Source organism: Stegastes partitus, unplaced genomic scaffold (genome assembly GCF_000690725.1).
Source record: "Stegastes partitus isolate 25-593 unplaced genomic scaffold, Stegastes_partitus-1.0.2 Scaffold1673, whole genome shotgun sequence".
NCBI lineage: Eukaryota > Metazoa > Chordata > Actinopteri > Pomacentridae > Stegastes > Stegastes partitus.
In genome coordinates this window covers 34,245-49,394 of record NW_007579404.1, presented here as the reverse complement: position 1 = coordinate 49,394, position 15,150 = coordinate 34,245, and the positions used below count along the sequence as shown (strand labels likewise).

The following is a 15,150-nucleotide window of genomic DNA, read 5'->3' as shown; positions in this document are numbered from 1 at the left end:
AATCTGTCCAAGACTGCAGTGTTCTGAGTCAGGCTTAAGAATCACAGAATCCAAAACCTATCCATCCATCTGTTATCTATATCCGCTCCAGCACCGTGCAGGTTTCCAGCAAACATGCCAGAAGTTATCCAGTGAGCCAGAAGAGCAATGCAAGTGTGCCGCAACTGTGCCTGTGAACATGTTACGATTTTGTGTAAACTTTGCCAAACTTCAACTCCAACTGTCTGAAAGAAAACTACAAATAACACCATAATGCTCGAAGCTCTGCCTCTGGGAAACATAATCCGACATGCTCACCTGGTAAGTCATGTAATTTAGTCAGACATCACTCGTTCATATAAACTCAGACGTACATTTCACCTCGGACAGTCATATAAACCTCACTCATTCATATCAACTCACTCACTCATGTAACTCTCGCATGTTCATATAAATATCACTGTTCATATAAACTCACTCGATCATATAAAACTCAACTGTTCATATAAACTCATTCATTCATATTGTGTTCATATGCTCACATATTCATAAACTCACTCATTCATATTAACTCACTCGTTAATATAAGCTTGTTTTAAGTTTATATGAATGATTTCAAATGTTCATATAAACTTGTATCTATAAACATATTCATATAAACTCACTGGTTCCTATAAACTCATTCATTAAAACATGTTCATGTAAACTTGTTTAAATAAACTCACTTGTTCATATAAACCTAGTTATTCATATAAACTCGTTCATATATCCTCACTCATTCATATTAACCTTTACAGTAATATAAACTAGTTTATATGAGTTGGATGAGTTTACATGTAGTTTCATTTAAATGAACTCACCTGCTCATACAAACCAACGTATTTATATAAACTCGTTAATCTAAACTGGATCATCTGAGCTGAGCTACGTGCTGGAGGCTTCAGTCAAACCGTCCTATGGGGTCAGAGTTCGTCGTCGTCTTCGCTCGCTGCGATGTCCAGCTCCTTGTCTTTGCGTTCGGCGCTCTCCGTAACGAACTCCCGCTGCTGCTCCTCCAGTTCGCGTAGCTCCCCCTGCAGGCGCTCCAGGTGAAGCGCGCGGCGGTTTCTGAGCAGGCGGCGGGGGAACGGGTTCATGTCGCTGAAGGCGATGCTCGTCAGCCTCCTGCAGGAAACACAGCGACAAGAAACTCACTCAGCACACCACCGGAGGAATGTCATCGAGATGTGAGAAACCTCTGCAGTGGTGCAGCGAAGGAAGACACAGCCTGATCTGGCTTCAAAAAACTCACAAAAAAGTCAAAAGACGCAATAGAAATATTATATATTAACTCCATAGGACACGCAAATCACACACATCACTTCTAGTCATCTGAAATGTGAACATTCACACCATCACTGGGTCTAACTGCTCAGTCTGTGATGCTGAAAAACACTGACTGTGATGCATTAAGATTTCTTGGTTGTCATTTTTAACTTTTTTTTTTTTTTTTTTTTTAAACACCTCACATCCTGTAAATGCCACAGATTTCATTTAAATGAAGACAACACAAAAAATGAATTAACTTCCTTGCTCAATGCTGAGAGGATTTTTTATTATCATAGTCTGGAGCAAGATTAAAAACTAATTTGATTCTGATGTAGTATTAATTTGTCAGATTAAAAAATAAATAAATAAAACTACTTACGCTTCGGTGTTAAGAACAAAAACATCCTCATCAAAAAATCTGCCATAAAAATGTTGTGTATTTATAATATTTTCCATTTTCACTGAGCAGATTTTTAACCAAATCCGTCCCGATCTGATTATAACTTCCAAATATTTATTCATTTTGAAGATTTTAACCCTTGAAATGCCAGTTTGTTTACAGTGTCGCTGGAGTTTTTGTTGTTTTTTTTAACATTACAATCCATCATTATCTCTTTTTAGAAATACTTATAAAAAAATATATAAATCTATTTTCTGAATTATCACAGTCTGGGATATGTGAATAATTAGCAACAACACTGACTCTGATGCATTTTCATTGTTTGTGCATTGTAAGATTTAAGAAAAAAAAATCTCATTCAAGACCTTGAAGACAAAAATGTTCTCAGAAAAAAAAAAAAAAGTTGTATGTTTATATCATTCTCCACTTTCACTGAAAGCTTTAAAGAAATGCTTCTCAGTCTGAGCAGGTGAATGCATACCTGCTGTCGGAGATGGTCTTTGTGAAGAAACGCAGGTACTGGTAGATCTCAACGCTGTCATGGATCTTGAGGATGTCGTTCTCTTTGTATTTGAACAGAGCCAGAGCGTATCTGAAGATCACCTGCAGCACAGAGATCACCGCTGAGACACAAAGTCCAATACACATCACAATACAACACGACTGAGGATGGAACAGCTCCTGCTGCAGCGAGCTGCCAAGTCTTTCTGTTTCTAACATACCGACTGTCCTCAAGAAACACAAATCAACAACAAGCTGAAAAAAAATCACTTCACTAATTCTGATAATGACTTTAGGATAGAAAAGACTGCATGTAAATGTGAGTCAGCTTTGCCGTGTCGGTGCATTCGTGTGATGTCTGTATTGCTGTAATGGTGCGTTAAGGTGTTGTTTGTTTTTCTGTCGTGGTGCATTCAGGTGTTGCCAGTATTTCCATCATGGTGTACTCAGCTTGTCTGTATTTCAGTTGTGGTGTGTTCAGGTTTTGTCTATATTGGATTGTGTTGCATTTTGGTGTCTGTATTGTCGTTGTGGTGCATTTGTGTGATATTTGTGTTACTGTCAAGGTGTATTTACGTCGGGTCTGTATTGCTGTAATGGTACCTTCAGGTGATGTCTGTATTTCTGTTGTGGTGTGTTCAAGTGTAGTCTGTTTAAAGGTTTTGGTGTGTTCAGGTGTTTGGTACCTTTGTGCCCTCGTACAGAAAAGCGTCCCACAGCGGCAGCAGGATGTCGCTCGGCAGACTCTCCACAAACACCACCAGGAACCAGTTGAAGGTGATGAGCGACACGTCGATGTTGTGATCCTCGAAGTGAGCCGCCAGCCGGGGAAGCTTCTCCACCATGAAGTCCTTCAGCACCCGCTGGTCCGCCTGAGCGCAGAGACGATTAGCCAATCACACGATCAACTGCACTAACCGTCAGTAATGCTGATCGGAGGGTCTCCTAACCTGAGAGGCCACCAGGTTCTTGGTGTAGTAGTCCTGAGGCATGATGGCTTCCACAACGGCCACCAGACACCAGAAGGCGTCCTCCTCACTCTGGAGGACCAGCAGAGCAATGGCCGCCAGCCTGGGAGACACACGCCATCGCACATCACATGACCACATCATGCAACAAACACATGCATCAAACAACGATGCTGCAGCAATACAAATATAACTGATCATAAATATCAACACTAAGAGCCTACAATATTATTAATTATACCAATTAACCTGACTAAATATTGTAAATACAACACAGTGTCAAACATTATACAATTTTATTTGACTAATTTAAATATTAACAACAAAACTGTACAGTATCATAGAGTGCACAAAGGCTAAAGGCCATATAATATTATTAATGCTGCAAATTTTCTGGACTAATTTAAGTATTCATGTTTAGACCGTACAGTATTCTACCTGACTAATTTAAATTTCAAGGTTAAGAACCTATAATGCGCCGGGGTCAACACAAACATTGTTGTCATGGTGCATTCAGGGGTTGCCGTGTATTGTGTATGTGTCCTGTACCTGTTCAGTCCCTGGCAGTAGCCGATGACGGGGTTCTGCCAGGAGAAGGCCAATAGGACGCGGCGGAGCTGTTGGAGGACGGGGCTGGACGGTGAGGAGAAGTGCTGGTTGGTTGTCAGGGTCCGGTGGAGGTCCAGCTGGATCTGTCTGGAAGCCGAGTGAGGGGACGTCCTGCTCTTCTCACACAGCTGGAAACACAGCAGTGGGATTACTAACAAGGGCGTGTTTTAGGAGCCAGGTCTGAACAGGTGTGAACAGGTGTGAACAGGTGTGGACAGGTGTGAACACTTGTGGACAGGGGTGACCAGGTTTGAACAGGTATGGACAGGTATGGACAGGTGTGAACAGGTGTGGACAGGTATGGACAGGTGTGAACAGGTGTGGACAGGTATGGACACTTGTGGACAGGTGTGACCAGGTTTGAACAGGTATGGACAGGTATGGACAGGTATGGACAGGTGTGGACAGGTGTGAATAGGTGTGAATAGGTGTGGACAGGTGTGAACAGGTGTGGACAGGTATGGACAGGTATGGACAGGTGTGACCAGGTTTGAACAGGTATGGACATGAGTGGACAGATGTGAACAGGTGTAGACAGGTGGTCTTGTACCTGCTGGTAGCGCTGTGGGTGGTGCTCTCTGATGGACCTGGTTCTGGCTCGGACCACCCAGCGCCACACTCTCTGCCGGTACTCCCGAGGGACGCCTCCTCGCAGCAGAGCTTTGAGCTCCGGTGACGGACAGAGGTCGTGTTCTGACCTCCCGGCCAGGTACTGAGCCCAGCGGCTCAGCAGGGGGCGCTCCGCGGCGTTCTGCAGTGAAACACAGTGTTAACACAGCGTTGGCTCTGATTCTGCCTCCTCTGAAGCTGATCGACATTATTGATTTATCAGCTGGTCCAATGGGATAGATCTGCAAACATCAATAATAATGTGACGTGATGCTGTGGATCACATCGACTCCTGTGGAAACAAAACCATCAGATCTGAAAGAATGGATCAGTTAATTAAAGAAAATAACCAAGTCTTCATTTAGTCCATTTAAGCTTACACCCATCTGGAACAACCCTGACACCCTCCAAAACAAAACAATGATAAATTTCACTCAACGAAAAAATAAAGAAATAAAACAGTTAGAACCAGATCATCGTTCTGCCTGCTGGACCGGGCATGATAAATAAATGTGCAGCGGAGCCTGTGGCCCTCAGTGGTGTCTGCAGGCACTCATCAGACTGTCTGGATTCACCTGTCTGCAGCCTGAGAGGTAAAACTCAGGTAAACATTTAGTTTTAGCATCATCTTTTTAATGAAGCGCTGTCTTGTCTGGATTAGCAGCTGCAGTTGGAAGAGGCAGCTTTAATAAGTCTAACCGAACAGCGCGACCGAGTCGCCCGAGTCCACAGAACTGAGGGTTTTCACCTGGTGCAGCAGATTGTGGGAGCGGATCTCCAGCGCCTGGATCTTCGCCAGCAGCTGCATGTCCTCCACCTCATAGTCTGGGATGATCTTGAAGCCGTACTCATCGTGATCCCTGAGGACACAGAGGAGGTTTTACGTTCCCCACTGCTGCCATGTCACGGCTTTCTGGTGCACTGATTTCACTTGAACATCTGGTGTTTATTGACTCATTGAATTTAGTGTTTTCATGTTGTTTTTTAAAGTCCGTGTGTTTCCCAATTTACCAATCATTTGTTGCATTAGTTAATTTTGTTGCATTTTGCACAACACAATCAAACTAAAATACTAAAGTATTTCTAATCTCTTCTTTTACAACAGAACGACACACATGTTGTGTCCACGCTGCTGTTCAGGTGTACCTGTCTGCACTGAGCTCGCTCTTTAGCTCTCCTCTCAGAGCGTCCTCGATCATCTTCTGCACGGCCTCTCGCTGCACAGGATCCAGAGATTTGGTCTCCTGCAGCTTCCGCAGGACGCCCAGGTATTGGCTCTGGACCTGACAGTTGGTAGCCTCCAAGTACGCACACTAAAGCCAATCAGATGGCAGAAGACAGAGATGTAGCAAGTCAAAGGGCAGGAGAGAGAGATTTAGCCAATCAGAGAGCAGGAGATATAGATGTAGCAAATCAAACGGCAGGACACAGAGATTTATCCAATTAGAAGGCAGGAGACAAAGATTTAGCCAATCAAAGGGAAAGATACAGAAATTCAGCCAATCAGAGGGCCGGAAACAGACATGTAACCAATCAGAGGGCTGTGAACACAGGTTTAGCCAATCAGAGGGCAGGAAACAGACATGTAACTCATCAGAGGAAAGCAGACAGACATGTAGCCAATCAGAGGGCAGGACGCAGAGTTAGCAGGTTAAAGGACCCACCTTCACCAGCAGGCTCTTCTCCTGCTCGGAGCTTTTCCTCCACAGTTTTGTCAGCTGGTAGATCTCCGAGTTCAGGAATTTGTTCTGAGTCTTGTAGGCCTCGATGTCGTCCTGAACACATTCAGAGATTTTAGGCTTCATCCAAGATTCAGACTGTTTTCAAAGAATCAACCTGAACTGAAGCTCACCGAGTTACTGTGACAAGTTCATGTTCAAAGGATCAAATACAAACAACACAGAAAAAGAGCTGCATCTGATGGAGGAGAGAAAGAATGACAGGAGTATTAACTTACCCACAGTCCTCAAACACTCACTCACTCATATGCGGATGATACACAACTGTACCTGTCTTTTAACCCCAATGATTTTAATCAGTTACAATCTCTGAATCTCTGCATCCAGGACCTGAAATGCTGGATGGCTCAAAATTTCCTCCAGCTAAACTTAGACAAAACCAAAGTAATTATTATTGGTCCTGGATCAGCCACAGCAGCAACACACTTAGGTTCATTATCCTGTAATAAAGCTGCAAAATGTAAAAATCTTGGGGTCATCTTTGATGAAAACCTGAACCTGAACCAGCATGTCAGCTCAGTGGTGCAGTCTTGTTTTATGCAGCTTAGGAGACTCTCTAAGGTGAGGTCAGTTTTATCCAGACATAATTTAGAAATTGTTATTCATCTCGTTTAGACTGCTGTAACTCTCTGTACACTGTTCTTAACCAGCAGAGTCTACACAAACTACAGCTGGTCCAAAACGCAGCAGCCCGACTCCTCACTAGATCCAAAAAGAGAGATCACATTACTCCTATTTTAGCTTCCCTTCATTGGCTTCCAATTAATTTTAGAATAGATTTAAAGATTTTATTGTTAACTTATAAAGCACACTCTGGACTTGCACCTCAATACATTTCTGATCTCCTCACCCCATATGTGGCCGGTCGTAGCCTGCAGTCCTCAGCCAAGGCTCTGCTCACCGTCCCAGAGTCAAGGCTGAGCACCAAAGGTGACCGGACCTTTTCTGTAAGAGCCTCCACCCTCTGGAACCGTCTCCCTGAGGAGTTGTTTTATGAATGTACTTTTACTCTGTTTGGTGGCAGTATAAAGGGCATTTTATCTTCTGACTGTTTCATTCCTTCCTTTATTGTCTTTCAACTGTCTTCTTTTACTGGGTTTTATTCTTCTAATATATATTCATATTGTTTTATTCTATTTCATGCTTTCGCCTTCACCAGTTCTTTTTTTTTTTTTGCTTGTTACTTCTTTCAATGTCCTTATTTTTTGTTTTCCTTACACTTCTCTTTGAATCTGTAAAGCACTTTGTAGCCCTGTTTTGAAAAGTGCTATATAACTAAAGTTTATTATTATTATTATTATTATTATTATTAATAATAATAATAATAATAATAATAATAATAATAATAATAATAAATGAATCATCTGTGATGTGGGGTCCCATCAATAAAATAAACTGAAACTGAGCCTAAACTTTTGATATTTCATCAAAATCACTTCTTTCAAGGTGTCACATGAAAAAATATTTTGCATATTTCTTTGTCATTTTGCGTTGTGGTTCAGTCGTTTTGTGTTATTGTGTCTCATTTATGTCATTCATTGTCTCATTTTACGTGTTTTGTGTCGGTTCGTCTCGCAGTTCAACCTATTAAATATTTACTGTCGGTCACAGCTGAGTCAGTCGTGGAGAATCAGTTGCGCTGATGAGAGAAGACGTTTTTAAGTCTTCACAGAACCTGGTTAGAATCTGTGGTTTATTATCAGTTGGTTCGTAATAAATTGCGATTTTGATGACATATGATTTTAATCTCAAATTGGATTCATTCTTCTGATGGAATTCCACATCAAACAATACATTAAATGTTGGAAAGTTGAAAATCTGATCCTTCTTCGTGGCTCCAGTTTGTAGCTCTGACATATTGTGTAATTTAGGTGATTTCTTCAAGTTAACGTTCTGTTTTTCTGGGGTTCAGATAGTTAAGGAAGTGACTGATTTTCATCCCGTATCCTTCTGTCTCAGCGACTCCAGGTGTCAGAAAAAACAACAGCTCTTCATTAACAAGCACCGTCCCCAATAAACTACCACTATACTTGATAAAGACACTTCACCTTGAGGTTGTTCATCTCCTGCTGAAGCTGTTTGGAAGGCTGAGAGTCCAGAGTGCCGCTGGACGGTGAGTCGGAGCGCCGCGGGTTGGACAGACAGGCGGTCAACTGATCAGACAGCTTTATGATCACCTGAAACAGTCGTACAGTGAGTCCAGCTGCCACCAACCTGCAGCGTCAGTCCAACAAACTGCATCTTTGCTGCTTCACACACACTTTTCTGGACGGCATCAACGAAACTGAACCGTCCAGTCACATCTGAATCCTGAATCTCCTGGTCTGAGGCTCGAGGGCAGCAACGAGGAGACACAGTGACCCAAAGTCAGCTTGAACACGTCCCAACTCATTCTGGACAAGTTTTGAATGATTACAAATAAATTGGGCGGCGCAGTGCTGCAGTGGTTAGCACTGTCGCCTCACCGCTGGAAAGTCCAGGTTCAAATCTTTCTGTGTGGAGTTTGCATGTTCTCCCTGTGTGGGTTCTCTCCAGGTTCTCCGGCTTAATTGGTGATTCTAAATTGTCCGTAGGTGTGAATGTCAGTGTGCTTGGTTTTCTCTCTATGCGGCCCTGCGATGGACTGGTTACCGGTCCAGGTGAACCCTGCCGTTGCCTAAGTCAGCTGGGATAGATTTCAGCCTCCTGATACCCTACTGAGATACAACGGTGTATAGATGATGGATGGATAGAAATCTTTTTCAGGTCATTTTGGATTAAGGATGAGTTGTTATTTACACGTTTTGAGTCGTGTGGGACACATTTTCAGGGCATTTTGGACAAATGAGTGTGGTTTGGGACCGTTTTGGGGTTATTTTAGACAGATTTAGTCTCAGTTTAATCAGGTCATGACACATTTTGGACAGGTTCAAATCATTATGGACAAATTATGAGTCATTTGGGATCAATTTTGTGTGGTTTCGGACTTTGTACTTTGACAAGGCACATTTTCAGTCATGTAGGACAAATATGTGCAGTTTTGAACATATCTTGGGTCATTTTGGAAACAATATAAGCTATATGGACACATTATATTTTTATTCTGGACAATTTCTGGACAAGTTTAAGCCAAATTTGGACAAATATTAACAAATTTTAGACAGTCAAACTGAAGTGACTTGTGGGCGTCCTCAGGATCCACCATCACATTTTGCTGCTATGTTTACGAAGGTCACACATATAAAAAAAACAGACCGGCTGGCACATTGGTGATCAGGTCAGACAGTAAGACAGCGATCTAAGAACAAACACGAAGCTGTGTGAAGCAGTAAAAGCTTCGCGATGGCAGTAAACAGTGGTCCTCCAGCTCGTCCTCACCTCCTGCTTGGCGTTGTTCTTCTCCCTCAGCATCCGGACGTTGTCCTGCAGCTCAGCCAGCTGTACATCTCTCTGAGCCAGGCTGCTCCTCGCCGCCTCTGCCTCCATCTTGGCCTCCTCCAGACGGCCCCGCAGGTCAGCCGCCTGGCGCTCGCGGTGGCGCAGCAGCTCCAGGCGCTTCTGCTCACCCTCCTCTGCCAAGAACTCCGCACAGGTTCGCTTCTCCAGCTGAGCCGCCTCCAGAGCTTTGTGGAGGATCCAGACCAGCTCCTAGGCAGAACACAGGACACTATGACTACTCTAATTTATTATTATTATTATTATTATTATTATTACTTTGTGTGTGTGTGTGTGTGTGTGAGTGAGAGAGAGACAGACTGATCAGTGATCAATCACCTTCTGAGCTTTGACCTCCTCCATCAGCATCTGTTTGTCCTGCTGCAGACGGGTCGACCGCTCGGAGGAGGAGGATCTTGTGTCTCTGCGGAGGACCGCCATGGTGGACGTGCTGCGAGCTTTTGTCCTCCTGCTGCGACTGTCCAACAGTGACGGGGACTCCCTACCCTCCGCCGGACACACCTGAGCCGCTGGATCGGCCAATGGGAGGGCAGGGGGCGGGGCCAGTGGCTCGGTGGGAGGACCGGCAGCCGAAGGTGCTGACATGTGACATGAAGGGGTTAAACTATGAAACCATGTCAGAAAACACACGGCTGAGCAGTACAACATGGAGAGAACAGGACTGAATCAGGATCAACAAGTCCTGAGTTCAGACACTGAGAGTCCAGGACTGATTGCGACATGTGTAAGTCCCAGTAGGTCAGAAAAACATCAAAATCAAATAAGATAATTCTTTATTGATCCTCATATGGGATATTCGGGATCGTTATCAGGTCTAAAGGGCAGCACAGCCACCTCCTTAGTGTAGCACTGTGTAAACTGGTTAGTACAGCTGCTGTAGAATTCTGTAGTCCTGTGTAGTACTGTGTAGTACTGTCTAGTACACTAGCAGAAGTGTGCAGTACGGTGAAGTATTCTGCTGTACTCTGTAGTACTGTGTGATCCTGTGTGATCCTGTGTGATCCTGTGTAACACTGTAACACTGTGCTGTACTATGTAACACTTTGTAATACTGTATGGTACTGTGTGGTACTGTGTGGTACCTTGTGTACTGGCCGCGTTGCTGGTTTCTGCAGCATTTGGGGGAATCCACGGCGGCGCTTCAACATGAAACACACTCTGGCTCCACTCCTGAGACGTTCTCTTTCTCAGACTGTGGACGGAGTTTCTGCTCAAGAACAACAAATGTGAAACTGACAGCAGAACACGTTTGACGCAGATCAGACTCTTGGTTTTAGTATTTCAGGCTGTTTGAAGCTCGGATCCGTAAACACTCACTGTATCTCGATGAGCGGATGTTTGATGGACATGTTCGCGAGCGGCGTCCGTTGTGTCGTCAGGTTGGCCGCCTCCTCCCCCACCAGACCCAACGGACTCTTCAGCACCGGCAGGAAGTCATCTAACGGACACCAAACAGAACTCAGTCCACAGAAAGATCCAGAAAGCTTCTCAGCAACACTTTCAGGCATGTCACATTCATTACTGTTCACAATCATTTAACACTGATGTACTACAATAAATACTGCTGTAATACCACTATGGAATACACTACTGCTGTGCTGATGCATTCTATATCTGCATTCTGTTTTTCAATCATATTTATACATAAATACTACATACAAAGTACAACAAATACTAAGGAAATGTGTGTAAACCTTGAAGAAAGTAATATAAACATCTCTCATTATTCTGGCATTTAGCAAATTGAAATAATGTTGGTAATCCTAACTGACCTAAAACAGGAAAGTTTGATTTAATGTCAGATGGTGAGAAAAAAAAAGTTTTATGTCTTTTTATACAGTGAATGTAAACTTCTGGTTTCAACTGTATCTATAATCTGCGTATTAGAAAGTTGTATTATTAGTACAGTCGTTACCCTAGTACTGTGTGTACTGGTTAGCAGAGCTGCTCTACTACTGAATAATACTGACTGGCAGTTCCATATGCCAAGGTTGAAGGAGGAACTAGTGATGGAGGCTTTTGTGAGGGAGTGGAGGTTTACAGGGATGTACTTTCTGTAGCAGATGCGTTTTTTTCAAAAGCTTTGGATGACATTGATGATGTTGTAGCACATGGTGGGTGACGCAGTGTAGCTGATAGGAAAAGACTAAGCAGTCGGTGTCCTTGCTCGGTGGACTCACACAAGTAGACTTGTAGGTCTTTACCCAATTCAAGGCTGACATTTTCACTGACGCTACAGCATAGCATGTGTGTTCAAATAAGACAAAATAATTCTTTATTGATCCCAGGAAGTATTATGGCTGAACCTGCCCCTTTTATATTTTCAGCCAGGAAACAATCGAGGGAACAGTCCACCTATTGAAACCCAGAGAGTGAAACCGGGGAGTGCTTTGCTCCAACAAAGTCTGACAGCGACCTGACAACAAGTCAAACTGAAAACCAAAGCTCCAAAAATAATTACAGACTTACTGCTTTCTCCTATGTTCTAGATCTCAGCTCGCTCTGGTTAGTATAGCTGCTGTGTGTATGGGAAATGGTCTGCACTTCTGTAGCGCTTTTATCCAAACAATGTGTTTCTCATTCACTCACACATTCATACACCAGTGGTGACAGAGCTTCCATGCAAGGTGCAAGGCAACTTATATACTCCATGTATCATTAAAATACTACTAATTGGCATTGTTCATTATGAATGTAATTGGCACTTATTGTTTATTAAAACCGACCCTAACAATAGGCCATAATGGCTGAATCCTCCACAGCCCGACTTCATGTTCTCCTACAAAACCCTCAGCCGTAATCCCGTAATCCCAGTTAGTAACAATCACCTGTTCGCCTTCCAAGATGGGTCTTAATGTGACAGATAATCCTGCTGGATATCAGAGGGCTATGACCTGAGCAACAGCGACTAGAGGCATTGTAACCCCTCTAAACCTCAAAACCAGCCAGCAGGTTCAACAGGCCTGAACTCTGCAGCCTGCAGGGGGCACCAGCAGCTCGTTGCACCGTCAGTACTTGCATGAACTTCTGTCGTAAATGTAAGAGGCTGTTGAGGACTGAAGCTGCTGCGCAAGTCAGGACACGAGCAGAATACCTGAGAACCAGGTGAGCTGCTTCGACCGCAGAACAAGAGTCAGGCTGACAAACAGCCGACTATCGTCCCACACAGTCACATGCACACAGTTTAACGCTCGTTATTTTCACGATATAAATTATATAAATTTCAAGACATGAAATCTGTCCTGAATAATTCATTTTTTTCACAACATAAAAAACAACCTGAAAAGTGAAATAGGTTCTGAACTCAGTGTCTAAGTTTTATTCTTTCCAGCGATGTCTGTTGGCTGGTTTATCTTTAGTCAGTTGGTGTTTCTACGTTCAGCCGCCTGCACACATTTAAGTAGTGTGGACGTGGGTGGAGGTGCGGTTACTGTTCCATGAAGTCAGTCCAACAACAGGCAATGATCGTGAGCTCCACGGAGCAACATCAAAGAGCGCCTCAAACCCTCAAACGCATCACATCCTGTTCGGTGTTGCCTCATTAAACACAATAAAGGGACGGTTAAACATTCTGCTTCCCCCCAAACAGCTCCGGTGTCCTCTGTGAACAGTGCTAACATTTATTTAGCTAGAAAATGAACAAAAAAAAAGAAAAGAAAAGAAAAGAAATTTTACTTATTTTCTCCTTTTTTTATCTACAGATTTCTTTCTGTATTTTTGAAATGTGAAAAAATATCAGTAAGACGACAAAAAGAGACGATGAATGTAAAATACAATTTTAAAAATGTGTGATTAATTAAACAATCTCCATTTTTTTCATTTGAAATAAATATATTGTTCTGATGCATTTGCAATTTCATCAGAATTTGATAAATATGCCCGTTTCATTTACAAGATAAAAATCCTTAAATTCTTAGCCTGTCAACACATTTGTTAAATTACATACAGTTAGTGACAAATAACACAAGCAGAAGTTTTGGTTCAGTCATTTTACACAGATTTACAGACACGCGCTGTCTTGTGTAATTCCAGAAGATTTCACAATAAAATTTATGAATATACAATATATGGCCAGAAGTATTTGGACAGCCTTTGGGACAAATACCATATCAGTCACAGATGCTGCAAAAGTCCTCTGTCTACATACTTTTGACCAGATAATGTATTTGTTTCTAAGAATTGAGCACATTCCTGTGCATGTTATAGTATCTGATTATCCAAAGGGTGTATATATCAGCATACTTCTGTATGGGTTAAAATGTCTGCAGATACAGTATGTGTCCAAAAGTATGTGGACACTCATGACTATAATCCTTATACATGTAACGCTTTACTGCCCACATACATTTGGACACCGAACGTTCTTAATTCAATTAGATGGTTTGGAGAAGAAGAAGTATTGAGCAAAGCATGTAGACTGAATGGGAGTATTCAATATTATTCAAATAAACAAAGCATTCAGCTTTTGGCCAAGAAGCTCAAAGTGAAGTAGTCCATCTGTAGATTGTGTCTCCTTTGTTTCTATCTTCAGTGCTGTAAACTCAGCAGGACACATTCCTCCACAGCCACCATGTTCATTTACAGTTGGAGTCAAGGAAAAGCCGTGATTAGCTTTAAGTAGCCACTATTTCCTCCTCGAGGACTCGCTGTGTATCAGTCCATCTATAGAACAAATACACTTTCATCCTCTTATCACATTTAACACTGACAGAAACATAGCTGATCTTTATAGGCGTGGACTGAAATTAACAGCTGCCTGGTAGGAAGGAAATTTATCTTTAAAGTGACAGATGATTCAGGAAATGATCACCAGGGACAGAAAAAAAACACGGTTCAGTTTCTAACAGTCTGCTCTGGTCGGTGTTTGTGGGTCATTTTGTCGGCCTGTGCAAAGCTCTGCTGGGATTTACATGAGCTCACATAACTCGGGTACTAATCAGGATGATTAAAGTGCAGCAGCTCAGTCCTGTAAAAACACCACCCTGACCCAAGTATAAAACCAAGACCGGTTTCTGGCAAAGGACTTTCTGAGAAAACAACCACTGTGACAGTTGCCCTGTTGGAATTCTTCTAATCCAATCAGGAGATGCTACTTCTCTGGCGAAAGTGAAACATGAAATATTTCTGATTAAAGCACAACGGTAAACCCATATCAGTGTGTGTTGTCAGTCAGAGATCCCCTCTGTGCTGTCACAATCATGGTGACTCATTCACATGACTCCATGTTTCAGAGAACAGTGAGTCAGTCTGAGCCGCTCTATCGCCTGGAGGGAGGATTTCCCAACTCTCCTGGGAGGATGGAAGGCAAACCACAGGACACACCCACGTCCTTAACATAAGCAACAAAACAGAAAAATAACAGAAACAGGGAGGAGGAGGCACACTAAGATAAACCTCTAAGACTTCACACAGTTACAGACTGAAACCAGCACAGAAGACTAAAAATATGAACTTAACTCACCAACTAACCTGGTAAACCCTCAACAGACCAGTTAAACCAACAGTCACACATGTCAAACCACCATCAGACCAGGTAAATGACTGCCAAACCAGTTGAACCATCATCAGACTGGTTAAACCCTCAACAGACCTGTTAAACCAA

At 42.8% G+C, this 15,150-nt stretch overlaps 1 protein-coding gene across 1 annotated transcript in view; it reads right to left on the bottom strand.

The window, feature by feature from the left end:
• Positions 1-564: 564 nt before the first annotated feature.
• Positions 565-15,150, bottom strand: part of tbc1d2 (TBC1 domain family, member 2) — a 19,302-nt gene continuing 4,716 nt past the window's right edge. The window contains exons 6-19 of the mRNA XM_008301450.1: positions 10,866-10,986; positions 10,631-10,755; positions 9,867-10,126; positions 9,471-9,740; positions 8,162-8,290; positions 6,039-6,149; positions 5,521-5,687; positions 5,123-5,234; positions 4,316-4,516; positions 3,706-3,893; positions 3,139-3,259; positions 2,875-3,060; positions 2,169-2,290; positions 565-1,143 (exon numbers count right to left, since the gene is read on the bottom strand). Of these exons, the coding sequence (XP_008299672.1) occupies positions 942-1,143; positions 2,169-2,290; positions 2,875-3,060; positions 3,139-3,259; positions 3,706-3,893; positions 4,316-4,516; positions 5,123-5,234; positions 5,521-5,687; positions 6,039-6,149; positions 8,162-8,290; positions 9,471-9,740; positions 9,867-10,126; positions 10,631-10,755; positions 10,866-10,986 (2,315 nt within the window). The 3' untranslated portion in view covers positions 565-941. The remainder of the gene's footprint in view (positions 1,144-2,168; positions 2,291-2,874; positions 3,061-3,138; positions 3,260-3,705; positions 3,894-4,315; positions 4,517-5,122; positions 5,235-5,520; positions 5,688-6,038; positions 6,150-8,161; positions 8,291-9,470; positions 9,741-9,866; positions 10,127-10,630; positions 10,756-10,865; positions 10,987-15,150) is intronic.